The 27,251-nt window shown below is 37.9% G+C and overlaps 1 protein-coding gene across 8 annotated transcripts in view; it reads right to left on the reverse strand.

Annotated features, from left to right (window-relative positions):
• The window catches only part of RMDN2 (regulator of microtubule dynamics 2), a 48,470-nt gene that overhangs the window by 14,470 nt on the left and 6,749 nt on the right, over positions 1–27,251 (reverse strand). For all 8 annotated transcript variants that reach the window (XM_054061740.1, XM_054061745.1, XM_054061744.1 and 5 more), the window contains 5 exons: positions 24,473–24,668; positions 23,412–23,514; positions 20,865–20,925; positions 7,258–7,333; positions 5,500–5,577 (listed from right to left, as the gene is read on the reverse strand). In XM_054061740.1, the coding sequence (XP_053917715.1) occupies positions 5,500–5,577; positions 7,258–7,333; positions 20,865–20,925; positions 23,412–23,514; positions 24,473–24,668 (514 nt within the window). The remainder of the gene's footprint in view (positions 1–5,499; positions 5,578–7,257; positions 7,334–20,864; positions 20,926–23,411; positions 23,515–24,472; positions 24,669–27,251) is intronic.

Consider the following 27,251-nt stretch of genomic DNA (forward strand, 5'->3'; position numbering starts at 1 on the left):
GTGTTGCTGCTCCCTAGATCTGTTGCTGCTCCCCCTGCCTTCTCCAGTGAAATCCAGCAATTACTCAGTAGATGTCAGTTAATAATGGTAAAATGTAAGAATCCATCTACACACAGCTATCCACAGCCATCAACCAGAATACTTCTCTTTTGAACAGCTATCAAGCTCCATGTATTTCTTGTTGCCAACTGCCCTAGAAACATCACTGCAAAGAATACAAATACAGCCCAGCAAACAACAGGAAAATGCATAGGACTGTGTTTTCTTGTCTGGCCCCAATGACTCTACCTACATAAGAGCAACATTTCTTAGAGACAGAAGGCATCCTGGTCAACTCTTGCTGGTTGTTCGGCTGGGTCTAATGCCTTATTTGTTAAGTGCTGTCAATTAAGCCTCTTACACAAAACCACTAAAGCTTCTATCCCAGGGAGAAACAATATTAGAAAATAAAGTTTTTCATTCTCTCTCATATATCCCACTCTTAAAGCCTCTTCTAAGGGAACAGAGCATTTTTTACAAATGCTGTCCAGCAATCCCACAATTCTTATTCATTGAAGCAACATGATGTTTCTCCTCTCCATACTGCAGCGCTTTCACACTGTGTTACAAACTGCAGCATGCTGTTTAAAACTTCAGATTGTAGGTACATATATAATTTCTTCAAACACTTCATTTCTCTAGCTGCTCTATACTTTGAGACATTCTGCGACAGACATTAAAAGGACCTTTGCAAAAGTATTGTTTTCCTCACACCAATCTACTGCTGCAGTGTTCTCTGTTCTTTTGGAAGAGGAAAGGGTTTTCTGTATTTCTAGGTCTATCACATCAAGACAGAGGCAGCTTAGAGAGGGAGGAAGAGAGGGGGAAAAAATAAAAGGGTATGTACCTGCTTACACTGTTCTCTGCAAGACCACACAACACCCTGGAGATATACATACACTGCACGGATACAATTACCACACACGTGTCTGCTGTTATGCAATAGTGAAGAGAGAAAAATTGCAGTTTTTCCATATGGAGTTACAATTACCTATTAAAAACACAAGTTCTTCCTGGCAGTTGTTTTATTTTCTGACAAGATTTAATCAGAACTAATTTACTGAGGTTTTAGTCTTTATTTTGTCTGGCTTGGGTGCTGCTTTGTACTACTCAAATTTAAAAAAGCTCAAAAGTAGATGCACTTTGCCATTTTTATATTACAAATCCCACCAATCTAAAACAATGTTTAAAAGTGAAATGCATGCACAACTGCAAGTTTTACACACACAATAGCTAGTGACTATTACACAGATAGCTTCAGAGTTCTGTAATGTTGTGAGCCATCAGACTTGCATGCCACTGGCTTTGTGATTTCACTGGAGCTACCTCTAGCCACCCATAAATGAAGTGTGTGGTTTACACGAGTTGTCCAGGTTCCTGGAATGGTCAATACAGAGGGAGGCATTTCCACTAGGCAGTTCCTCTCCACCTACATTAGCCTGGAATGAACATCTCTAGCTTTCTCTTCTTTCTTTCTTTCAATTACAAAAGGAGCATAGACAATTACATAATTGGATAGTCTATTGGATGGCTAAAGCCAGGTGAGGTGAATCCCATCACGAAAGCTTAACCATGCCCCACCTGAGTCAGCCTGCACCACCCTATGGCTAAGGTGGAACAAATGGCAAAGACTTGTTTTATGCAAGACACAAAATTATGTCCTGGAGCAATAATGACAAAGAGGAAATGATACCCTTTCCCTAAACTCATACAAGCACAGTCTTTAATTTGAAATAACTTTATTAGAGCAAATCCTATGCCATGCTCAGCAAAATGGAAACATCATTCCTACTATACGAACCAACTTTATTAGGCATTCCCTGTGTGTGAGCAAGCATAGGCAACGGAAACCGTGGTGTAGCACACTCTAGTGTAGAGCAAATTTGACTTTTACAGTCAAGGTTATTCCGAACAGAGTGAAACATTATTTTGACATCCATACAAAACCAAGTACAAAGATACTGTAACCATCATCAGCTTCAGTGGAACCATGATTTCACTTAATGAATGTTCCAAACATGGTATAAGACAGCAGAATGTAATAAGAAAAACAGCTACTGCATGAAGTAATAGTAACAACAAAATTAAAGAATGAACATTGCTCTTGCCCTACTGATGATTTCCAAGACTTAAGGGAATTTGGGTTTTCTAAGTCTCCCAAGGACAGATGTCAGTCCCCTTAGCAGTCTCACAAGAGCACTGCAATGAACACTGCTTCCACAGAATATCAGATTTTAATGTATTGGGTCACTTGAGGAACACCACTCCCCAGCTGCCACACATAAGGAGAGCTAGTTCCACTCACTCAAAGGCGAAAAACAGGGGCCTACAGGACCAAGAGCCAACTCCTGCACCTTCTTCGGCTGAGGGAAGTAAATCACCAGAACAGCCTGACCTCTGCCAAGGACAGGAGGCCACTCTTCAGTACTGCAAAGCTAAGAGTTGGTTGTCTCTAACAATCTCTCCTATAGATAAGTCAAACAACAAGCACTCATCTGTTTATTCTACTCAAATCTCTACTTATACCAGAGACAGAAGAAAGCCACCCACAGACTTAAACTGCAGCTGACCATAAAGCTCATATCCAGCACACTTCTATCAAGCCTCTTGTTCCTCTTAAGACCAAGGCAGAAAATGTGATTCCCCCCTAAATACTGGTGAAAAAAGATCTCCCAATATCTCTTTCTCTTCCTTAGTCTAGCATTAACAAAAATCATATATGAAATAAAACTCTGGCTGGAGTTTGGTTTTTGTTCTTCTCTTCTGTTTGTTTCTGATGAGATGCAAACTCTGCCCATTGACAACTCTTTTCCAATTCCAGGTTGTTCATATCAAGGAAACTAAACCACGAGGATCAAAAATTCAGCCAGGATTGACTTGCAGCACTAAAGGATATCCTTCTCCAATATTTCCTCGCTAATAACCCTCTGAAGACAGATAACACAATTAGCTTCCATAAAGGAAAATCATCCCATTGATCCAGCTCCAGTAAAGTATTAATGGCACCTACCTACATATGCCCAGAGAATTTATTTTTCTTTTTTATTACAATATATTAATGTAGAACTGTATTAAATAATTTTGCAATGCTTTGACTTCTGGAAGAGATCAAGTAACTGGACAGCAGTTTTAAAATACTGTCTTCCAACACAAATATTCTCTTTCTTGCCAGCTGAGGAGCCAGGACAGTCTGCACAGGCATTTAGGCATTTATCCAACTTGATTCCCTGGGCTTTTCACTCTCCAGCCTTCCCAGCCTCAACCATAGCTAGACAAAACAGTAAAAACAGAAGGCCTACAGTGAACATTATTACTCCATCTACAGCTACCAGTATAGAGAAGAAGCGATAAATATTTTTTTCATGTCTCCTATCACACAATCTACCCTGAAGAATTATTTGTAACCAATGCCACAGCCATCAGTCTACCTTCTGGTGTAATTACCACAGCACGAAACATCAGTCTGCAGAAAAGGATGAGGAATTTGCCACATCTTCCACAAGCTTCTAAGCCTATCTCTATCATGGGGAAAACCCATCTATACCTACCTACGAGAATATTACCAACTTCACTGGGCTACGATCAGGGATCGAGTTTCCATAGTAGAGCCTCAAAACTAATGTTCCCAAATGATGGCCTCATCTTGCTACTGCAAGTGTGCAACCAGCAGAGAGTTTTTAAGAGCTGACAGCCCCAGAAGTTAAAACACAATTTCATTCAGTCCTATACTTGCATTTATGTACTATGAAAATCTAAGTGTTTCATGCAACTATTTTGACATGGCCATCAAAACAGTTATAGAAGGTAAGAATTTAAAAAAAAAGAAAAAGAAAAAGAAAAAAGGTATCAAAACGTAAGTATTTCAGTGGCTACATCTCTTTAGGCTGACTGTTTTACTTGGTAAATGCATATCCTAAAGCAAATGCTAATCTGTGGCTTTAATGTTCAGTAAAGAAGCCTTGCATAGACACTACAAGGTGTGGAACATGAGTTTGTAATGATAGAGCACAACAAACCAAATGAATTAGTCAGGAAGTGGTGATTGTCACTTAAACGAAACCAGAGTAAAAAAACAGTGCAATAAGAACAAAGTGAGGTATGCTGAGATGACATGTAAAGTTTTCAAAAGCGATAACTCAAGTGAGAAATAAGCCACGAAAAACATCTATGATTGTTAGACATAAATGGAAGCTGCAGTTAGCTGTTGGACACAGTGCAGTATAAAAGTGCTTAAGGAATCACTGGTGAGAGAGATGCTCTTCAAAAGTAGGACAGCAAGCATACTATAGGACAATCTCATCAACTCACTTCTGCATAGCTAATGCTGATAATCAAGAATACAAATGTGATGAAAACCAAAATGAAAAACCCTCTAAAAAAAAAAGGTGTCATTCCTCACTCAAATCAACTGAGAAAAAAGGTAGTTGCTGAAAGCTCTTTGAAAGTTAAATACACACTCAGAAAAAAACGCTGAAAGATCACTTCACATTAAGTCCTGTTGCAGATAAAGATGGAATCAAAGATAGCAACTCCATCTTTCCACTCTGCAGGCACTTTGTAGTGATTAGCATTGGGAGTAGCAGGAGCAAAAAGGGCTGGAATTCACTGCACATTAGCAGTTATTATTCTGAGAAGCTTCCCAGTGATTATTTTACAGCGCAGACTATGCAAGAACATTTTCTTCTGATGAAAGATTCCTCAGAGCACTAAAGATGAAGCAACAAGGACAGCCACCTGAGCCATCAAATATTTGGGCTTAAGAATAAGACAACTCTCATATTACAAACACAAGCACTGCTTTTCTAAAATAAATAATCAACAGCTAAGCTTGTAAAACAATTATCTGAATTTTTCACATACGAATACTTATGTCTACATCATTAACACAGTATTTAAAAGCACTTCTTGCGCTGATGTAACACACACTGTATCTCTTGCAAAACTTTTTGGTGAATTATAGATTTTTATGTCTGCATCTTTGTTGTGATATTCTCCTGGAATTTACCTAGCTGGTATGGTAGCCTTGCAGCCACAGCCATAATTCCACAGCATGCAACTGCCTCTACCTGGAGTTATGGATGGGCAATAAAGTTACCAAAAGGCTATGTTACCAGCCCCGGGTACCCAGAAAGTTTGTGGCAGCATAAAGAACTGAAATAAAGGCTTACTATACTACAGGTTACCCTTCCTCCCTTCCAAATACCAGTTGCTTTTCATTCATACATTGAGGTAAGAAATCTGAACACAACGACGAATGACATACAAGCACAGCTTAATGTATATGACAGGAATGGTCAGCAATTAACATCAGACATGTAGAAGTTGGTTCAGGAAATGTACATGTACTGTTTTATTTATCTCAAAACACCTACTTAGTCTTAAGTCCCACTATTTCATTTCAAGTACACGATCATTTTTCAGTATACTTAATTCATATGTTAGATTAAAAAACCAACTTACTGAATAGCACCATCTTCCATTTAGGTAATATAACAAAGGATCTCGAGGATTAAGTTCAATTGCTTTGTCTAGGTGCTCCTATTGGAAAGAAAATCAGTGTCACTTTAGATGTTTGTTTGGTGAGTGTGTTTACATTCTAAGTAGTTTGCTGCAAATCATAAACAAATTCAGAAATGTAATTCTTTCTAACAATCTAAAAGTATTTTAACTAGCAAACCCCCTTCCTCATGGAGGGGAACCACAAACACAAAATTTTGCAGACAATGAAAGAAGGCACGCTGTATTTAGAACAAGACTAAGCAGCTCTAAAGTTCAATCAAAGAACTCAAGAATTTTTGTCTTAAAAAGGTGACAACTTCAATTAAAATAATTTCATTTCCAGTTAGTATTAGGAAACTGTCACACACAAAATCGGTGAGAAAGTAACCATTCTATTTGACAGATCTTACATGCCAGCACCCATCACTGAAGCATAATCTTTTCCACCTTGGAATGTGGCTGTCCCAGTGAAATGGTATATGACTCAATAAACTGTTATTATAATGTGAAATTCAGAAAAGAAAATGGTTCCATTTATAGTGAAATCATAAAATCCAAACAGTATCTAATGAGGTGCTTCTTCTAAAACCACTTCCACTACAGGAAAAGTATCTTTATTTCTCTCTTCAATTTACTAAAGCAAGCTCTTATTGATCAACTTAAGTTTGAAGAGAAAAGAAATACGTTATTTTCCCCCTAACTACCATTTGCCTCTCAGAATAAATTTCACTACTAAGGTTTCCCCCCACCCCAAATACCTCAGTTTTTCTAATTAAGCCAATTACCAACATATTTGAGTTACACAGATCTAAGAGCCTATTATTCTATCATTTTGTCCACAAACTATTCAGACAGGAGCTGTGCTTTCATGCTATTATATCCTAAAATCCTTAGCATTTCAAAATGATTCACATGGATCTCATTAATTACTTGTGAAGAGGAAAACCTTCTTGAAAAGGCTACTGCTAATACTGTGGGCTCCTTTTAAACTTGATCCTTAAACAACTGCAGCACTTGTGTTATTTGTCATTTTCCCTTTGTTCCCAGCTTGTCCCAGTGCTTGGGGCTTAGCTCGCTTGGCACAGTTTAAATGTAATTAATGTTCTCTCATAGGAAAGCTGGTGACACTCCAAGCCCTAACATGGACATGATGTGATAGGGATATATCCTGCGCACTCCCCAAGAACTGGAACATCTCTGCTGCCTCTCACTGACACAAAGAAAGCAGGGACACTGGCTCAGAGAGCAAGGGATGGGAAGCATCTAAGCAACGCTGAGGACAAGGAGGGAAAAATCATTACATGTAACAGAAACTGCTAACTCTAAAAAAACGCAATTAGCTACAAAAGGACAATGTTAAAATAAATATTACTTCCTGAGGGTGGCATGAAAGATGATTACAGAACTGTGTTGGTTCATCACTTATTTCATATGCTTTTATTTTCTAAACAAAATGGTTCCTCTCTTTTCCTCCCTCACTTTGACTACGTAATAAAACAGAAATCTTAATGCTGTTCCCAGAATCCTACCTCAACTCTTATATTTTGTAAGCTTATAATCTATTTTCATATATAAAAAAACCTTTTTCACTTTAACATCAGCACCAAAATAGACCTGTGAAGCTGAAATACTGTGTAGGAAAAATCTGTCTTTGACACTATATAAGGAAATAATTTAAAGGAATAGCTTAAAAAAAACCCAACCCCTACAAAAACATACCTTAAAGAGATAACCATTCCTGATTTTGTTTTGTATACTTTCAAACTGAGACATATAGCCACACATAATTGCAAACCTGAGAGGGGAAAAGAAAAACACACACACATACTTTTTGTGATTTAAATAAACCTTTGAATCAAATTACAAAATATCTTAATACCTAATTCATAGATGAACACCTGTTTTTCTTCCATTTTGATGACCAGATAGGAGTTCGGCATGAGCTGCACATACTCAGGAGCAGGCAAAAAAAGCCAAACCAAACCAAAACAATAACAGAAACAAGAAATTTAAAGGACACAGTCTGGGCTGTCAGTGAAATGAAAAAAACTCTTCCAAAACTTCTACCATTTAGATCAGAGTGCAACATTTCCAGACTGCCTCCAGCATCTGGAGTAGTTTAACTGGACACAAAGTGCTCTGTATTGTGATGCACTGGGATCTTGAACATCATCAGCTATGGTACCTCACCTGGTAAGATAAATTCTTGGGACGCGCTCAGCAGGAAGCTGCGCAGACTTCAAAAAATTATTGATGGTCAGCTTCTACCCTTCTCAAGCATCTTGGTGGATTTTTGCATCTCCTTACAATATCCTTAAAATTATTTTAAAACATACACATTCTGCTCTTACAGGATCACTACTGCTATTCGTAGCTGTCTGTTGCTGAGATTAGCATTGCTATTATTACAAACTGGGGACACTGGAAGTGATAAAAGAAACATGAGATGATATCTACTAAAAAACTGTAATGTTAAGCAGGTATAACTGAAAATATTTTTAGAGGTCACTACTTCTGATGATTCAGATTTCCTAAATAGCACTACTGCCTTATAAACATTCCACCTAAACTTCTATTGCTTTTTCCTTATTACTTCAACAACTATAGAACACACAATGCATGAGGAATCTCTTGCATATATGACAATTGTACTTTCCTTCACTCTGTTTTAACTGGTATTAAGGAAACTTCATGGCTTTTTCATGAAATTAACAGATCTACCAAAGATATATTTAAACAGCATAAACTAATACAGATTTATTTCCCTAAACATTTCAGTATTATAGTTTTGTATTTAAAATGTTAGCATGCAATATCAAATTAAAACAAAAATTAATCCTCAAAGAAGGAAATCAAGTTGAAGTCCAGAGGAAAACATGAGAGTTATGCAAGAAAGTTACTGAGTTAATTGTGGTAACAGACCCACAACGTGTATGGCACAGGGTTTTTAAGCACAACTAAATCTCAGCTTTCTTGAATTTCTTTATATGATGTAATTGCTCAGGCTCCTCATTAAAGTATGACTACTAGCATAACTAATTAAATTATTATTTTGCTTATGGTTATATCTAATGGTTTTAAGGTAGAAATAATAATGCTACAGGTTATTGCCTTTTCAGTCAGCAAGTGTTCCCAGGTAAGGCATGCGAGTCAGCATAACAGCAGTAGTTGAGTTTGTAAGAGCTCCAGACAGACTGTCAAACATTGTTGAGCAGGATGCGTGTTGTGACCAATGTGCACTGAACACAACCCAGCTAATGGCATCGCTACTTCTGACAGTTAAAGCTGCAGGGGAGCGCGTTTCATGTGGGAACGAACTGCAATAGAGGGAAAAAGCAAGGGGTGGGGGTCAGGAAAGTTCAGGTATTTAGAAAGAGGGGGAAGGTACTGAAAACTTTATTAGGCTTAAGTAACTCGGGCAACATTTCCCCTATTCCCTTCACTCATTAAGTGCTAATCAGATAAACTCAGCATACCATAGCTAAACGGATTGCTGCTACAAAAGAAAACAATGAAAAGCGAACAAGCTAATCCAGCATCTTGCAGTATTTCCCTGTCTGTGCGTGACAAGAAAGAGGGCCTTAGTTTAAACCAGTTCAAAGAAAAACTTCTACTTAAGGCTAAAATCTCTGGGGAAAGAAATCCACTAAAATTTTCAACGAATGAAAAATCATCTAACCTGCTAACTTTGAATACCTTTTATTTTTTCAAGGAAAAATAAGAATGTCTTTCATCCATTAGGGTATTTTTTAAATTTATTCTATTTTATACGTTTGATCTGGGCTAGGCAGTCGATTGGTATAAATCAGTTATTTAATTTTTGGAGTTCTATGTCATTTCAGTTATTAATTTCATTTAATTTCTCAGAAAATAGAGGGGCGTTTTTTCCCAGAAAGATTTTTTTAGGTGTTTCCAATCGTTTTCAAAGAGTTTAAAAAACGAAGTAAACTTTATTTGCACGACCCGGAGGGTAACATTAAAGAAAATAACCCGAAAGAAAAACGAGGAAGGACTAACTAGAAATGCTCCATCTGGTTCTCACCACTGTGTCCCAAAGCCCTATCTCAGGTCTGGGGCGGGATGGGGTGCGGGAGCCCCACCTGGCGGCGGCTCTGGGGCACTACAGGCAGCCCGGCACAGGCTTTTGGCATCTGCACCCTGTGTGCTGCTGTAAAGGTTAGGGAGGGGAAATAAACTAAACTAAACTGCACTAAACTAAGTGCAAATATCGTAGGAAATGGGTAAAGACCTTATCTCCCTCTACAACTGCACTAAACTACGTGCAAATATCGTAGGAAATGGGTAAAGACCTTATCTCCCTCTACAACTGCCTGAAAGGAGGTGGGTGAGGTGTCTTCTCTCAATTAACAAGAGATAAGACAAGAAGGAATAGCTTCAAGTCGACCAGCGGAGATTTAGGTTGGATATTGGAAAAAAAATTCTTTACTGAAAGAACAGTGAGGCACTGGAACAGGCTGCCCAGGGAAGTAGTGGAGCCACCATCCCTGGAGGAGTTAAAAAAATGTGTAAACCTGGCACTTGGGGACATTGTTTAGTAGGCATGGTGGTGTTAGGATGGATGATCTTAAGAGGTCTTTCCCAACCTTTTGTTAGAGCACGTGATACTATATTTCCTCACAGCCACTGCCAGCCCTTTGAATATCAAGACTTAAATACCACTTACAGCACCTTCATGGAGACAAATAAAGATAAAATTGTACCAACTAGGTGCTGCAAGGAAGTGACTGAGCTACTGAGCTAATTCTACTCCAAAATAAACAGCCACAGACATAGTCACTCAAATAAACATAACGATCATAACCTAAGACAGATGCAGAACTTTTGCTAACATAAAAAAATTGCTATTTCCAGGTGGAAGAAAAGTTACTGAAAACAGTATAGAAGCATACAGACTAGTCGCCCACAAGTAGTACTCCTTTCTTAAGCACAAACAAAATCCAAGTAACTCAGTTGTAAGCTATCACCATGTCCTTTTGTTACAAACAATGTCACCAAAACTCAGACTTTTAGGAAACCATAGTTGACAGAGATGAATGTCAAGTGCCTATGAAGAGGGGTCCACATCAAAGTGAATTAATGCTTTCTCTTCTGGTGTTTCAGAATTTCTATCCGTACTCCGACAAGATAAAATGCTAAGGAGCATACTTTGCCTGCGGCAAAAGGGAGAACAGCAGGTTGATCCAGTGAGTTTTATCAAACATGTTCAGAAGCAAGATGAACTTTAATACCAAAAATGCAGAGACATACTACCACCACTTTGACTCTGGTAATCACAAGCTTATCCCATAATGAGATGGATTTACAGAACAGATTTCCAGTTTCAAATCAAAATTAAGCCGCATTAGGACACTAAAATAATGCAACTTTTATCTTTTCCCTGATGTATTTCATGGTGCCAAAATAAAAACAATATGCATCTCCCAAGGATTGTTCCTCCTTCTTCTATATCTCCTTCCATATATCCAAACTCCAACAAAACCTTCATATTTCATTTTGGAAATCTGTAGGTACAAGACTTACATTTAGAAGTCTAGGTCTCCCTTTTAGCAGCCTAGTATCAGTAGCCTAGTGTCAACAAGAAAGCTCTTCTTAATTGTAATTGGTATCTCTGAGAATGGGAGGAGAGTTTGTGATACTGACTAACACCAAAGAATTTAACTCATCTCTTTCTTACCTTTTTTCATTCCTTCTTCTTCAACTGAGACACTTTTTACACATAAGGTAGTATGAGTAAAGACTAATGTGTGAGGAACACAAGAGGCCTAGTGAAAAGAAAGTTAATTTCCATTCCACTTCTAAATTGCATTATTGAGTCTCCCCATCTCTGCACAGCTCCGAGTCCTGTGCATCCCATCTTATTTCTTAGCCATTGACTCCCTCTCTCACCAGTTTCATGCACTTACGCATTCTGACAGTCTCTGCAACGCAGCCAGACCCTCAGGCTTTCTTTTTAATCTGACTTCAAGGAGATGTCATCAACTCCTATGTAGGGTACTTTAGCAACTTACATTACTGTTTCTGATCCCTGGTGCATTACCTTTCCAGAGATCACAGTTTTGCATACTTAAAATTGTATCACTTTCCTGCCCTGGTATTTCATCTACAAAAATGCATCTAATACTAACTTTCCATGGGAAAGTAAAGTATCGCTTCGGTATCACCTTCTTCATGGTGGTGGGGGTATGGAAGCAGTGGCTAGGAATGTGAAAAGACTGCCAATATACAAAGTAACATGGGCCAAGGTGCAGGGTAAAGCGTTGTGGTGGTTTTTTTTAATTTGGGTTTTGTTTTCTTTTGTTTTTTTCCTTCCCTTTTCTTTTTGGAATACAACTGAGTCTGCATTGCAGAAATTGGCAGAAATATAGTTTTTGTATTTAAAATTCACTAGAGAACTGAAGCACTCTCCAAGGAAACATCAGACTTAGCACACACTTACGTAAGTGATGTTTGCAAAAACACAGAAAATAAACTGATATATTGGTAAAAACACCTCTGAAATTAGGGACATTTACGAATTCTGGCTTAATAGTTCATTGCAACGCACACAATATACCAAAACAAGGAAAAATGCTGCTTTTAATGCATATCCACAGAAGTTCCCCTGTAGAATATGTGGATGATACGATCTGCATTTCTGAGGCTATGGAACATGCAACTGTTACAACATTTTTCGTTGTTATAGCTGCAAATACAGTCTTTAAGAAATTAACAGAACATATAACACAAATGTGGAAACAGAGCGAAACAGTAGCTTTCAGAAATAGTGACACAACAACTCTCCTTGATAGAAATGTAATAGGCATCACTAGGTCACCAGCTGTGACTATTCCAGTAAAAAAACTTGAAGTAAATAGATTTTTTCACATTTCAAATGTACCTCCTTTCAACTTGCACAAGGATGCTGCAGTGTTTCCTCAATGCACTTGTACTTCAAGAACCTATTCCCACGGTATATTCCACTGACCCGCTCAATGGAAAATAATAAAAACCCCCAACCAACTCCCCACTAGACTATGATTTCTTTTTTTTTTCTGCACACAAAGTGATTTTGTCAGATCTAATCACTAAGCAACCCCATAGGGCTAACACATGACCTTCCACCATTCTCTTATTTAAATGCTCTTTAATCAGAAATATACAAGAAGCTACACATCCCTCTGATCCACTTGCTGCAGAATAAGTTACAGCTTTTTAGAAATGGCTTCTGATTTTGTCTTTCTACATTTAAAAAGTTAAATTATTTTTGCCCAAATACCAGTTCAAACAGAAAAAAATAAAGATAACTGACTAAGATTAAACATAATTAACAACAAAGATTGATGTAAAGCTTTTATGGTCACCCCATGAATCAAACACAGGGCAAGTAACTACCAACCTGAAATTTTGCTACATCAAGTTTTGACTGAAAACATTATTTCTGGACAAGGTATCAACTCCTGAAAAACAGAACTGGACAACAGAAGCAGATGCTTGCAGCATGTAAGGTATCTGTCTCTTCTAAGTTCAAATAATGGATAATTAGAAGGCAGAAACTTATGAGAATTTAGCTAGAAACACCGTATGAATTTAATTTTAAAAGTTGTCAGTAGTATTATAACATCCTATAACATATTCTATAATTTTGAAGAGTTGTTTCACTAGACAAATATTTTTATGCCACTGCACCCTAAAAATCTGGCAGTTATCTGTTACAATTTTACTGCTGAGAGTACATGACATTCACTTTTTTGTAGGAAGTTTGTGTAAAATCCCTTTGCATGTATATGCCAACTAGCATACAAATTCTTCTTCCATAAGAGACATTTTTCCTGCTTCTGCACAACTTCCCACATTTCTGAAAAATAACCAAGTTACACAGGTTTAAGAACTTGGCTTTATCATCCTGGGTAGCAATATCACATATCTTAAAAGTTAATCCATTGATTGAAATCCAGAAGAAACTTAATCCTGGTTGGATCAAAACAGTAGTAAACTTTCTTAGGAACCACCTTCTGAGCAGTTCTTTAGCCTATTATGAGTGTGTCTACCATCTTTTTTTGTTCAAAAGACACAGGAGTTAAAAGTTTCTACATTTCTGAATACTTCCTTTGTGCAGAAACGTGGCTTTCTACATTTCTAATACTTTGTACCTCTCAAGTAATACAAAACACCTTCTGGCTAGATACTCCACTGTTACACACAAGTCTCCGAGTAGCTCCCCAATCTCTAGAGTTCTTCACTGAAATATGTTCTACTGTGCCAATCAGTTCTTTCATTTTTTTTTGTAGACAAAGTACAGCAAATCCACCCAGAAGTACAAGTCATACTAGCAAATCAAAGACTCCCTAAGCATCGGTTCTAGCCCAGGCACAAGCTTAGCACAAAATTATATGTGAACATAAGGGTCAACTTTTTTAATCAGTCCTGGAAGTGAATAACAAATTTCTACAACTAACAAAAGTTAATACAATTTCTATTATATCCTTCTCCATTTTTTTGGCTTACTAATACATAATACCTAAATAAATGGCAATTATTCACGTCCTCAATGAGGCAAATCCACTGACTTGCACAAAGTTCCCTGTCAATGAGAGACTGTCAGCTCTGGAATCTGCTTCCATGGACAGCCTTGGGTTTGTGGAACTTTTTTCTGCACTTCCATGTAATCCATATATACATGACAGATAAAACAAGAGCAACTGTGATTCAGGGGGGGACTTCACTTAATATTACTAGGTTTTCACTTGATAACTTCACTCCATGAAATGCCTTACTAAATGAGACACATGCTATAGGACTCTTACCAGTGGGCAAGTTCTATAGAGTAACCCAAATGTAACTGCTGCACTAAGTTTGCTAGTGGCAAACAAACCAAAGCTCAATGCAATGAATGATCTTTCTAAGTAAACATCATGAACACTGTCCACATCTAGCAACCCTTCTCTCCTTTACAAAGCCTGTAAAAAGGAGGTGCAGGAAGAGGTTCTGGGCAACAGCAGAGAAGTGTTCTGGATCTCTTCCAAATTCTGGAAATAAAATAAGGAAAAAAACACCCACAAACATAGAAACTTTTTTTTTTCTTCCCCTCAAAATAATTTAAAAGTGATTGTTTAGTTTTAAATAAAAGCACTATTAACATGCCTCTATGTTTTGTGTTTTCTGTAACTGTAAAGTGGTAAATCAGCACCATCTGAAGCAACTGCAGCACTGAGCTGCCTTTGTAGCACTTCTAATCCAAATGTGGGTGATAAAGATGCTACATGGTCCAAGATGAGCTGTGAGGATTGACAGCTATCATTTGAGAGTCACTGACACACAAAAATGTTTTGTTTGAGGCTTGAGAAAAGCAAGACATCCTGCAGCTGGCAGATATCAACCTTTGTGTGTGAGCACCTTCACAACTTGAATAACTGACACAGGCTGAAGAAAGTAACAAATCTGTTAGAATATTTACTCTCTTTAGGGTGGTCATACAAATAATAGAAAGTTTCAGCCATGTATTTTCTTACCAGTGTTTCTATTTACATAGCTTTTTTAGAGGTCACCATTTAAAAAAATCTGAAGGTTTTTTGATCTCACTGGCAATGACAATATTAAGTGTGATCACATGTTTTCAAAAATCTGGATTCAGATACGAAAGTTATTTGCAGCTGCAGAAGTTCATTACCAAAACTGAACAACTACTTCCAGATATTTTGCTCTCTTCTTTCTGCATAATTTTATCAAATGTAATATGAGGATGAATACTCGTTACTTGTCAGTATTCTGATCAGTAAGCTAGCCAGTTTTATTGTTGATATATGTATATTATTTATAAGAAAAATATAGGTGATATACTAAGAATATATATGGCATCTTTTCATTCTTAACTGAAGTAAATACGAAAAGAAATGCAAGGCAGCTGAACTCCTACATTAAAATGAGTTTGCTCATGAGACCGTTACACTACATTCCCCTGGTAGAGACAGAGCATACATTCTACTTCCCAGACTTCTTAGAGCAGCGTGACAAAACAGGAAAAACTATGCTCTGGAAAAGGGATGGTTTTGCCAGTATAACTGTGTCGACACCAGGGCTTTACTGGAACAGTTATGTCAGCCATGGTGTTACAGAAACACATTCATGCGCTAAACAGAGCTTTCAAGCAGTGCTTCCAAAAGAAACTTTCAAAGGAGGTCTATAGCCCTAGTCCTCGCTTAACAGGCACGGTGTACAATTCTAACGAAGGAAACTAAACCATAAAAGAGTGCAATGTTATAAAAAGTTCTACAGGAAAACTATTAAGAGACAGTACTCAAAAGCACAGTAGCAAATGACTCTTTTTTATGATATAGAGGAAAGCCAGGAAATAGTTTTAAAGACTAATCCAGCTCCAGTGAGGTGTTATTGATTTCCTGGGCTGCATCAAAAGAAGTGTGACTAGTAGGTCACCTGGAGTACTGCATTCAGTTCTGGAGTCCTCAGAACAGGAGGGACATAGATCTGTTAGAGCGAGTCCAGAGGAGGGCCTCAAAGATGATCAGAGGGCTGAAGCACCTCCCATATGAGGACAGAAGAGGAAGCTCCAGAGAGACCTTCTAGCAGCCTTCGGGTACTTAATGGGGGTCTGCAGGAAAGCTGGGGAGGGGCTCTTTATCAGGGAGTGCAGGGATAGGATGAGGGAGAACAGTCTTAAGCTGAAAGAGGGGAGACTGAGATAAGATATTAGGAAGACATTTTTCTTGCAAGGGTGGTGAGGCATTCAAACAGGTTGACCAGAGAAGTCATGGATGCCCCACCCCAGAGATGTTAAAGGCCAAGTTGGATGGGGCTTTGAGCAGCCTGATGCAGTGGAAAGTGTCCTTGCCCATGGCAAAGGGGTTGGAAATGGATGATCTTTAAGGTTCCTTCCAACCCACACCATTTTACGATTCTACGATTTAAAAATCCAAAAGTAATTGACGCTGCAAGTGAAAATAAGACCACATGACTAACTAGGGATATTAGATGGGTATTAAATGTATGTATATATATCAAAAATGGATGGCATGTTTAGATATATATATAAATCAAACTCTAAGTACAAGTTGAATTGCAATCTACAAGAGATGTATGAGGCCACAAGAAGAGGCTCTATAAATACAGTAGAAGGAAGAGAAACATAAATGAAAGTACAGAACAATTAGCAGTGAAGAAAAAAATGACAAAAGATTAAACCAACAAGGCTGAATTAAATTTCCTCTTCACTTACATTCCCCCTACCCCTCAAGGGTTAACTGTAAGAAGAGAGCAGGAAACAGGCCATCATTTAATCCTCACTGATTTAGTAAGCCATAATATATTAAACAGTTTAAAGGAACATTAGAAATAATGCATGAGTTGACAATATAGACAGCAGCTGTACCAAATAGGAATTAAAACCTCAGCTGTGCTGATAGGGGCTATCAAAACCCATCAGAAATAAGAAAGTACATATTAATAAGAAATAAACCAAAACTTTCCTTAGGCAAAGTTAGAAAGCCAGCTTCCTCATCAGTAGCTAAAACAGAATGAGATAACCTTACATGCAGAATGAGAAAACTGTCTAATGAATAGACGGGCTTATTTAACCTAGGCTACGTTTATTTACCTTACAAAGCTTAAGAAAATTTTCTGTTGGTGGTGAGATGAAAAGTAAGGATTTTGGTCTGAGACAGCATCGCTTTTACACTGAACTTGCATTCATGCTGAGCTTCTCATCTGTGTATCTAACCTCTTATCACAGTCAACGGAGACTCTGTTCAATTCACAGGATCCCTGCCTGGACACAGGTGACTACTGACACTGTCAATGCCCTAGAGTTTTCCACCACTTTCAGCTGCTGACCTGGAAGGGTACAGACCCTTAAAGGTCCTGCATGATACCTGCCATGCCATGCACATATCCTGGCATATCACCTGGCACATGTTGCCTACCAAATGTTAACTCTCCATCTCTTACAAGTGGAGGTCAAGTCCCTCGCTCACATGGAGACAGATGTATCGGACATAGTATGCTTAGGTGTTAAATGGAGTTGGATACTGCCCTTCGTCTCTGAACCTAGGCAATATTGGTACACCATTCTTCTTTAAGCGACCACCTGCTAGTCATCTTCATATTTTTGTATAAATATTTTTTATTTTAAGTTTCTTTTCCTCTCTTTTTACCCTTTCTAACCATGGATTTCATATTACTTTCACATTCCTTCGTGCCTTAATTCTATCACACTGTTTTCTATTTACACATAATCTTATCTTCTTATCATTTTCGGCAAAGTTCTGTTTGCACACAACTTTAAATGCACAATTTCTGCAGGGAAGATTCCCTGAACTCTTATTTCCTGTTCATGGGGATTAACAGAAAGATGATGCTTAGATAAACTGAGTAAGTTTGCATCAGCCAGACTCAAACAATCGAGATGTGACATACAGTTGACTACCAAGATCTCCTGGGTAATGCAGAAAGTCCTAGCAGAAAGCAAAATGGCAAACATAGTTGCTATCTACAAGAAAAAAGGAAAGGAAAGGACAGAGGTTACAGACAAATCAGCCTAACCTGAAAACATCCCAGGATAAATTATTCTGTAAGTGCAGAAGTATACAAAGCAGTTAAGGCAAGTTTTTAATGAACAAACAGTATCAAACAAAATACTTTTCTTTTCTAACAAGATAAACAACCCTGGAATATTAGAAGAATACAACAAATGGGATACAGCTTGACCTTAATGTGGCCTTTGACTTTGTCCTACCTGATTTGTCTTAAAATCTAACCATGGAAATATAGTTTAGATTAAATCACCTGTAGACAGTTGCAGAACCAGGTTCATGCAAACCTAAGCATCGTAATAGGTGCTCCACAAAGTTTTGTGCTGGGTCCATTATCTTCCAGTAATTTCATTAATGAAGTCAGGGATTTTAAAAAACCCGCAAAACAAGAAAACACTTCGAAAATAAAATTATAATCTGACAGGGGATGCAAGAATTTACAAACCTACATGGTCTCAATAAACCCGAGAAATGATCTGAAATCAACATGAAATCAATGAAATGTGTGTAAAATACTCTACCAAGGAAGAAGAAAAAAAAAATGTACAGTTACAAAACAAGTCCATCTGGTTTAGCAGCAGGAAAACAGAAAAGGACCTAAAGGAACCACGAACTGAACAAAGTTGGCAGGCTATACAAAAACATACAAATGACCATCTGGAAATCCATTCTACCCAGTATTCAGAGCCTCAGAGCAGCATAACCAGTGTGGGGCATCACACTTCAGAAGAGACTTCAGAAAAGAAAGATAAGCAGAGAAAATATTCAGGAAAAAGATATTATAACAAACTATTCAAATCTGTGGTGTTCACCTACATCATCACAAAGCCACCAGTTCAACAGTAACTGATAAAACCCTCACATTCACTTACAACACAGATAAAAAAAGGATGAAAATGTAAACCATACAGAAATCCATTGCCTATTACAAGAACAGTAGCTCACAAAATATAACAGTTAACTCTTAAACCTCTCAACTAGGCTTTCTGAGCTAACCTCTTGTACACATCTCCTTGCACTCATAATTCTTCCCTCGTAAGACGTGCCTGCCAGTACAAGATCTCACATCTGAAGTCCTGCAGACCACCTACATCTCCCTGAATAATATGTAAGTTTTTATCAGCATAGTCAGTGAACTATTCTAGGAGATTTTGTCAGTCCTGTGGGCTGGGGAGGAAGAGGCAGAACTTGTACTTGCACATGATTTTGTGGTTGTTTATACACATACATCTAGCTGAGAGGGGTACATCAGCACTACCGTGAAGAAGTGACTATGCCCCTGGTCAGGCAAACAGCAGAAATGTCTGTGAACTGCTTTTGGCAGGTGTTCAAGCTATATGGTGGTCCTCAAATCACCATGCACTGAGGAGTGATGCTCAGATGATCTTCTATTAATTTTGCTGCCACAGTGGCAGTATCCACGTGATAGGAATTAACAATCAGTTGGGTAAGGCCAAAACCAAAGACTCCAGTCTTAAACTGCCACTTTATAGTCACCTGGAGCCTAGGCTTCACCTTCAAGCAACCATCACCATTACTTCCAAGACATCAGAAAGAGAAAATGCAGATCTATGTGTGACAGTAAAGCTTAGTTAAGATTCTCACAGCACACCACTTCTAGCACCCCATTGTTACAAAGCGGGGTTTTGGATCACTAGTTGCTATAAATAGAATGAAAAAAAAGAATCACAGAAATATGCAACACTCACAGGAACACAGCATGGAACAACAACATAGCCATCTTTGAAGTTTAGGAGAGAGAAACAAAGCCAGAGAGTCACATACTTAAATGAAAACATCTGTTTCTAACCCAGTATCTAAACCTGAGCTAGCTGACATGTATTCCTTTTATTGGCAATGGAGATGTCAGCTGAACCTCAGGAGAAATTCATCTCACCCTAATGCAGATGTGCAAAATGGACTCAGATGAACTGCACTGCAAAAGTGGCTACTTTTTTTTAAATTGTAAAGGGAGCCTGGGATAAAAGGTTTTGGTTTAGATATATGAAAGTTTAGAGAAATCTCACCCTACGTGTGTAGTGACATTATCAATGAAGAACATATTAATCAATTTTACTGATTTCTTTTCTAATATTGTTAGCTTTTCCTTTCCCATTTTGATTTTTAAAATAGTAAGGTGAGGAACTATCAGCTAGAATTCAGTAGCATTATCTTTTACCTGATAATGTTGATTTGATAACAATAATTCACATTTGCAAAGAGCTTGATGGTCCTGGCAAGGTCTACAAAATTAATCCAAGCACCAAGTTTGCAGGAAGATGTTACGATATAAAACAAATTGAGAAGTTAAGTGAAGCTTCCATAGTTTTCTCATTGTCTATTTTTAATAGTTAGAATTTAGGTAATTACAAGGGAAAGAAAGGACAAAATACAAGGTCAAAAGATACTCTTTTGTCAGTTGTTGAAAGAGAAGGTAAATGGAAAACTATGCTTTCTCTGAGCAATAATATACTGGCTTAAGCAAATATTCCCTTCTATATTGCATGATCTTTACTTAAGTATGGTTATTGAGTTGTTTCATATGCTTTAGTAAATGCTTCACAGAATACTTCAATGTAATTTTTAGCTGTAACTAATGATAATTGAGTTCCATAAACTATGAAAAGATATTAATTAATAATTCATGAAATGAATGTCAAACTGCAGCATGTTAAACACAATTTGCTGTGAGCACTATTTAAAGCCAAAGACAGCTGGGGTTTTCTTGGTTGGATTTGATAAATACATACAACTTCATAAAAATGCACACTTTCTCAAACTTACCACTGGTGACTTTCAGCACTCTTAGCATCCAGCTGAACAGCCTTTTCAGCTTTAATCTTTCCTGTAAATGGAATACAATATATTAAAGGATTGATGGTACTCTTCCATGTTTCAGGCACACCCAAGAATGAAGCAACCTGATATATTCTAGCCACAAAGAAAAAATTGCCTCCTTCTCTTGTAAACATCTAGATGGACAATGCAACAACTTGGCTTCACATCACTTACACACCCATAGACACGGCCCATAGACAGCAGTGGCTCACTCAGTCCTTCTCTGCCACTCTCCCAACCCCAATGTGATGGGGACCAGAATCAGAAATAAAGAAGGTAAAACTCATGGGTTGGGATAAAAATAGTTTAATAGGACAGAAAAGGAGGAGAAAAACAGTAACAACAACAATAGCAATAAAAGAACATACAAAGCAAGTTATACACACTGTAAACCACTCACTGCCCAGAAAACTGATGCCACACATGATCCTGATCCAGAATCCCAAGCCATGTACCTGAGCCACAATTACCGAGCCACAAAGCAGAGATCCAAACTGCACCCCTCAGCCAGCTGGCCCCCTTACATACTGATCATGACATCATGGTATTGAACATCCCTTTGGCCAGTTCGGGTCAGCTGCCCCGGCTGCATCCCCTTGTAGCTTCTTTGAAAATTAACTCTATCCCAGTCAAACACTCAGGACAGGGTACAATTTTAGTACTTTCACTTCAAATCCAATTCAGATACAGCCAAATCATGGAAGCACTGGACTGCCAAAGGAAGCTGGATTGTCTGTAAGACTGAAGACCCATAAAAGCAGGTTAAAGAAGCACCTGTCAGAACAAGCAAAGCTGTTTCCTGCCTTGGGTATAGGAAGATCTTGTCCAGCACAAAGACTTCCATTAAGTTCCATTTTTGACTGAATAAAGACAATATTAGGTGATTTGATCAAACCCATACCCCAACTAGGAAGTTCAGATGAGATGCTTGCTGTTTGCAAAGTCTCAGCTGCAACCAATTAAGCCACACTGACATTTCTGTACTGCAAGTTAACTTCATCAAAACAATAATAGCATACACAGTTCCTCCAACCCAGTGGAATGAGAAAAACTCACGAAACTACTGCCAGGTCCCCCACAGTCTCAATCCCTTTCCACTACTTCCAGAAAACTGAGATGAAAAAGGCTGCCACCACCCACCACTTCATGAGAATGAGCCAAACTTAGCTGGCTACTCAACATGTAAGATCCATTTCCATTCCATCATTCTCTTTCTCCCCCCTCTGTCTTTTGCTATGCCATTATCTTACATCAACTGAGGCTATATGTAGCCCCTGGTAAAAGCAAAGGATCCAACAGAGTTTACTGTTGTAATTTAGTGTCATAATCCTCACTGCACTAGGTGATTTCAATACAAAGGAGCCAAGTTGCTACTAAAGCAAAGAGTATATCAATTAAGTAGCTAAAATGGTGCAAGTGTTTAAGAGTATTTAGATTGCAAAAGATACAGACCAGGACCTTGGACAAGCTGAGGCTGGCCATGGAATATGTACTGACAACAGAAAGGCATGACATTGCCTTTAAGAACAACAAAGGGCAGCCAAAACTGCTTTGTCAGTGATGTTGTCACAGCTGACAGAACAAAAAAGAGAGAAATGGAAAAGAGTCACAAAAGACAAAATAAGCCAGACCTGGAATACTCTTATAAATCCTGAACTTGCTGCAGCAAAAAAGGGAGAGGCAAAGAAGAAACAAAGGAGAGAAGAAGTATTCCCAGATACAGGCAAAAAGGGTTATTGTGAGAACAGTGCGTTGACTGGAAGAAAGTGACACAGATAGAAAAGATGTAGTTTTTAGTGTAATAAAGAGAAGACACAAAACAAAAAGGGAAATTTAAACTGTAGCTCCAGCCAATATGCATCCAGGCAGTTAAAGAAAGGGCAACGCTTTTAAAATCAACAAACAAAAAGTGCTGCGAAGAAGAAATTCAGGACCTTATTGAGGTTAAACTGTCAAACAGGACACACAGGGAGAGATGCCTGAAAGCAACATCAATTATGACACATGACTTCTGTTTCTGGTCAACAGTTTTTCCAGGTTCACAAAGCTTCATCCCCACCACCACCACAAAAGACGCTGCTGATATGTAGGAGAACTCCTTTGCCACAGGAAAGCACAAAAAAAAAACCAAAACCCTTGACTTTGCCTTGGCAGTTATTCCTCGCACTCTCTCGAAGTTGTAATTAAGAAACTGTGCTGACAGCATCTGTTCTTTTCACATTCTGTATCTCAACAGAATACAGGATTTTAAAGCAGCACCCAGAGTCAACAGCCTGCAACTATGACCCACCATACTTCTCCTTCACCAATTCTGGATCTCTCCAGTGAGGAAAGAATGGACTGCAGTTGTATGCTGTGGCAGTTCATTTCACAAAACATCACTATTACAGTATAAATGCTCCCACTTATTGGATTGGAAAACTTAATTGAAGTTCAAAGCATGTTTCACTAAATTCAGATGGCATTCTACATAAACATTTTTCCTCTGCTTACCATCAGTAACATATTTCCTCTTCTCCTCGGTGTCAGTAGTCATCTCAAACAGATCTCCATAGGCACGCACAAGTCTCCAAAGGAAGTCCACATAGTTTTCATACTGAAAATAGAGGACAGCTGGGATCTTAAGCTGATCAGAATGTGATTTAAACAGTACAGTTTCACAATGCTTAAAGCAAGCTATCAGAACATGGTACAAACCTGGTTATTTTGCACCTTTTTATATAATTTCTAGTTTAAGTGACAACTAGATGATCAATTTTTCACAACCAAAGAAGGAGAACGCTTTTGGAAATATCCCGGACTGTCTAAAAAGAGGATTTATTTCATAAATCAGTTCTAAAGCTGTTTTATTATAACAAATAAAAAGGTAATCCAGTAAAGCACAACAGTTCCCTGAATGATGCGATGTATATTTTCTTTATGTATGCCATAAGGACCACACTCACTCTCAATTAGTATCTCATCCACCTTCCCGGGTTTTAGTATGCAAATGAAAATATAATCAAAACTAATGTTTGCCAAATCAGAAGAAACTGATACACTGAACTAAGCACTGCACATAAACCACTTTGAAATGTTATCTAGAGTTACATACATGCACAGAAAAGTAAAAAGAAAAAAGCTCACATGAAGTATACCAGAAAAGTATAAGCAGACTACACAGGCTCATAGTTCAATTTCTTGAGAACTCTTGGTCTGGTTACTACTTAATTCCATAGGACTTTCTCACATAGACCATTCTAAAGCCAGCAAAATTATGTATCATTTACATATAAAAAGGCCATCATCTTTCTTCTTCGCATGCCACAATACATACTTCAAAGAAAGCCTTAAACCTATTGATCCTGGAAAGGATACAAAATAATATCTACGCCCAGCCAACATGAATATTGATATCACCTTGAAATATTTATTTTTCACTGTATTTTAAAAATACACATGAAATTTCATCTTCTGTTACTGTGTGCATTTTAATGCTTGTATTAAGGAAGTTCTCAAAAGCAGTGCAAAGCATAAGCTAATAGCAATGCAATATTAAGTTTGCCCATTAATACCTTGTCATTTTTCTCAATCAGCAATCTGAAGGCCTCTTTTTTATCATTCTCTGAACCCTTGTGCAAATTGTCCACCTGCTGTAAAAGATTAAATAACTCTTCTTCTTCTTCTGATTTCACAATGGCATCGGGCGATTTCATACATCCCTTTTCTTCCTCAGAGTCTCCTTCAGAATCAGTGTAAGCTGTAAGATAACTAAAATCACAGAAAATAATCACCATCTTCTCTAAAAAAATCGGTAAAGCATTGTTACATTCAAGTTAATTAAATTCCACTTGTCCAACCTTAAAGGAGTTTTTATTCATGGTATCAAGCTTATTATTATTATTCCTTTATCTTCAAAGGGACACCACAATCTTATTCCAAACAAAACAGGCAAGTAATTATGCTGTCCTGCTGCATAATACTGCACTAAAAAAATGCAGATAAATATCAGAAACACATGTACCTTTTTGTTACAAATACAGAACACTTTAAATCATTAACGTGCGTTAATATACTGGCTCTGTAACTCTGAATAGGCCACTTCAACTCTTTACTTGAATTTCCCTATTTTTTTTAAATAGGAATGAGCTTACTAACCAAAACTTAGGTGCTGTAAAAAACACACAATGTTTTGTTAAACACTTGTAAGATCCAAATACAAGAAATAACACTGCTATTATAAATTCCTTTACTTATTTCTTTTGCACATTCTGAAGGTTTGAATATCTGAAACTGGGAAAGGGCTTATAGTAATTAATTACGCTTCATGCACAGGTACTCAGCACAAAGCAATCAAGGACAAAGGAAATATTTAGAAAAGTCATAAATACTATGCAGAGATAAGCGAGTGGCCTTACTGTTCAAAGTTCTGAGCACACATCAGGGTCATAGAACCACAGAATCATAGAATCATGAAATGGTTTGGGTTGGAAGGGACCTTAAAGATCATCCAGTTTCAATCCCCTTGCCATGGGCAGGGACACTTCCCACCACACCAGGCTGTCCGAGGCCCCATCTAACCTGGCCTTGAACACCTCCAGGGATTGGGTATCCACAATTTCCCTGGGCAAACTGTGCCAGTGCCTCTCCACTTTCATTATGAAGTATTTCCTCCTTATGTCTAGTCCAAATATGCCCCTCTCCAGTTTATAGCCATTCCCCTTAGTCCTATCACTACATGTCTTTGTAGGGTCCTCCAGTTTCCTATAGGAGCAGTTGAATGGTATTATTTTGTAAAAGTAGCTTTTCGCTTATGTACTAAAAATGGTCAAAAAAGCCTAATCTTCTGCATTTCCACTTTTGAAAATACTGCTTTGATGAGAAATAATAATGTAAAAGTATTAGATGCCAGGCTCAGAGTTTTTTAAATGGTAACTGTGAGCAGAAAAGCATGAAAGGTATTATACACATTAAGCAACTGAATAATCTAACTAGGCCATGACAGTAAGAATATATTAAAAAAAAAAATCCATAAATATAACCATTACGGAATGTTAGCAATATAAATGCAGGTTAAAAATCATAGCTGTTAAATGTCCTGTTTTCAGCATGTTGCTTTCAGAAGTGACCTGAACTAAAACACAAGCAGATCCACTTACAGCCTATAAATGAAGAAGTACAACTGCTTACCAAGCTATAAAAGTGCTAGACATGGCATGATAGTTACGCTGCAAAATTAACCCAGTAAAATAGGAAAGAGGAGTAAAAAATACATTGGGATAAACCAATACATACATGAGCCATGTGTATGTGCTCAGACTGGAAAACAATCTGGAGCAGAGAAGAGATCAGAACCTTCATAGATTCCTACAGATTTGTTTCACACAATCCTTGTGATGGCAAAGTTGATGCCACATCTGATGCTGTATCCTGCAGAGTCTTTATTTCTCAGTCACCAAACACTTACTTTGGATTTCTGAAGTATCTTGGAAAACACAGCATTTTGTTCTTGCATAGTTATTTTGAAGTGGATGCAGAGCTACATCATACAGAGCTGCGTTTGTAAGAGCACTAACTTGACCAACTGCAGATAGGATTTGGTAGGAGGAAGACAGTCTTTTAGCTCCAATACATAATACTATGATGTGAAGTATGTTTGGAAAGTACCTTTCCTCACATGGTTTGGATGCTCACACACGCACCAACTAAAAGATAAAGGCACTGAAGGTTTGTGCAATTACTGACCTAGAAGTCCACTACATAATATAAAATAGCAACAACTAACCAGTAAAGGCAATTTCAAAGTCCCATACAACAGTGCAACCACGACACTCCTTTAGTTACAGGAATTTGGGCACCCATCCACCTACCTAAGCAGGTAGATATGAAAGTAAGGAATCAGTGTTCAGAAGTCAGTGTGGATGTTGTGCTTTTATCTTTGCTGCATAAACATCTGCTAAAATTTCCATGATCACTACTGTTCCAATATTAGAAAACAAACAAAAGCAATTGTTACAAAGTTACTATTCCAGCAAAAATATAAAGGCCAACGTTGAACTGACAGCCAAGCCCTGCCAGTCCAAAAAAGCTCAGCAGAGATTTCCAGCAACACTGTATCTAAGTGTTATGGCCAAATATCAAATTCATATGACATCAGATAAGTCACATGAGAATATTCACCGAGACACTCAAATGGAAAAAGCGTGAAGTAGGTCACTATCTAACAGATGATATAAACCGATTTGGAGCCAATTATAAAATATCATGGAAGAATGATCTTTTAAGATAAGACCACGCTACATCTAGCCTTTCCTCACCCCATCTCTCCCACAGAAACACAGTATCATTTCTTCT

The sequence above is a fragment of the Cuculus canorus genome, chromosome 3 (assembly GCF_017976375.1).
Source record: "Cuculus canorus isolate bCucCan1 chromosome 3, bCucCan1.pri, whole genome shotgun sequence".
Lineage (NCBI taxonomy): Eukaryota > Metazoa > Chordata > Aves > Cuculiformes > Cuculidae > Cuculus > Cuculus canorus.